The sequence below is a fragment of the Anopheles bellator genome, unplaced genomic scaffold, assembly GCF_943735745.2.
Source record: "Anopheles bellator unplaced genomic scaffold, idAnoBellAS_SP24_06.2 scaffold02581_ctg1, whole genome shotgun sequence".
In the NCBI taxonomy this organism is placed as follows: Eukaryota; Metazoa; Arthropoda; class Insecta; order Diptera; family Culicidae; genus Anopheles; species Anopheles bellator.
Genome location: NW_026686703.1, coordinates 1 through 1,282, shown reverse-complemented (window position 1 = coordinate 1,282; position 1,282 = coordinate 1). Strand labels below are relative to the sequence as shown.

Genomic DNA, 1,282 nt, shown 5'->3' with positions numbered 1-1,282 from the left:
ACTATCTGAGCAAACGATCGCTTGTTGATAACGTTGCGTCAAGGCGGCCCATTGCAGAGCAGTCTCAGCCTCGATCGTGAACTTGACACCGGTGGAAGCGAAGAAAACCGGTCCATTTTTGCCAGTCACGAACGTTATCTGAAGAGCCCTATACTAGACTTAGCGTACGTCATTTATTGACACTACAGTTGACACAATGAACATATAAACGGAAGGGAAGACACCACTTGCAGTACAATTTACGCTTACATCTTGTCTAGTAATGGCTTACGGATCGGTCTGGATCGTTTTGCTGGCTGCAGTCGCCGTTTCCCAGGCGGCAAATATTCTCTTCATGTCCGGCGTTCCTTCCCCGAGTCATTACATATGGTAAGAGGGTAACTTTACTTTCCCGACACACATCTTAATAACACAATTTCTTTTGTTTAATTTCTTCGCACAGGCTTCGACCACTAATGAACGAGATGGGAAAACGAGGCCACAACGTGACGGTGATCAGTGCGGATGTGGAGAAGAAACCGCCAGCGAACTTGACCTACATTCATCTGGAAAACTTCTACAACACAATGTACAACACTTCGATGCGACAGAAGTTTGACTTTTTCGCTATGGCCAACGAGAGCCCCAATACACTATTGAAGGTGTTCAACGAGCTAGGGCTGGACCTCTGCGAAGCGGCCATCAAATCGGAAGGACTACACTCGCTTCTGGCCTATCCGCAGGACTTTAAGTTCGATTTGTTTGTGAGTGATTACTTGATCGGTCCGTGCGTTTCCTCGATCATTTTGCACCGCTTCCAGGGTGTTCCATATATCCCATCCGCACCATGCAATGCCCAATCGACCGCTGCGTCATTGATTGGATCGTTTACCTACTCGGGTCTAATTCCAAACATCGTCTTTGATGCACCAGAATCGATGAGTTTTGTGCAGCGAGTGAAGAATCTTTACTACGACTTGAACGAAATGATATTCCACGAGAACTTTCTCATCCCAGAATCGGACCGAATTTTCCACAAACTCTATCCAAATGCTCCAAACGTGAAGAGCTTTGCCAAAAACGTTAAGCTGTCCTTCATCAACGTCAATTCGATTATCCAGTACAAGGAACCGATGATGCCGAATATGATACCGGTCGGTGGAATGCAAATCCAGCCAGCGAAGCCACTGCCAGCGGATCTCCTCAAAGTGGTCGAAGGAGCCAAAAATGGATTCATTCTCTTCTCGCTCGGCAGCAATGCCCGTAGCGATCTGCTGGGTCCCGAGCGCATTACCAACATTCT

At 47.3% G+C, this 1,282-nt stretch overlaps 1 protein-coding gene across 1 annotated transcript; it reads left to right on the top strand.

The window, feature by feature from the left end:
* Positions 1 to 233: 233 nt before the first annotated feature.
* On the top strand, positions 234 to 1,277 carry LOC131214808 (UDP-glucuronosyltransferase 2B7-like; the record flags this gene model as incomplete). Its single annotated transcript, XM_058209140.1, has 2 exons — positions 234 to 369; positions 443 to 1,277. Coding segments are annotated over 2 exons (971 nt in total), but the record flags the coding sequence as incomplete, so codon positions are not given.
* Positions 1,278 to 1,282: the final 5 nt, after the last annotated feature.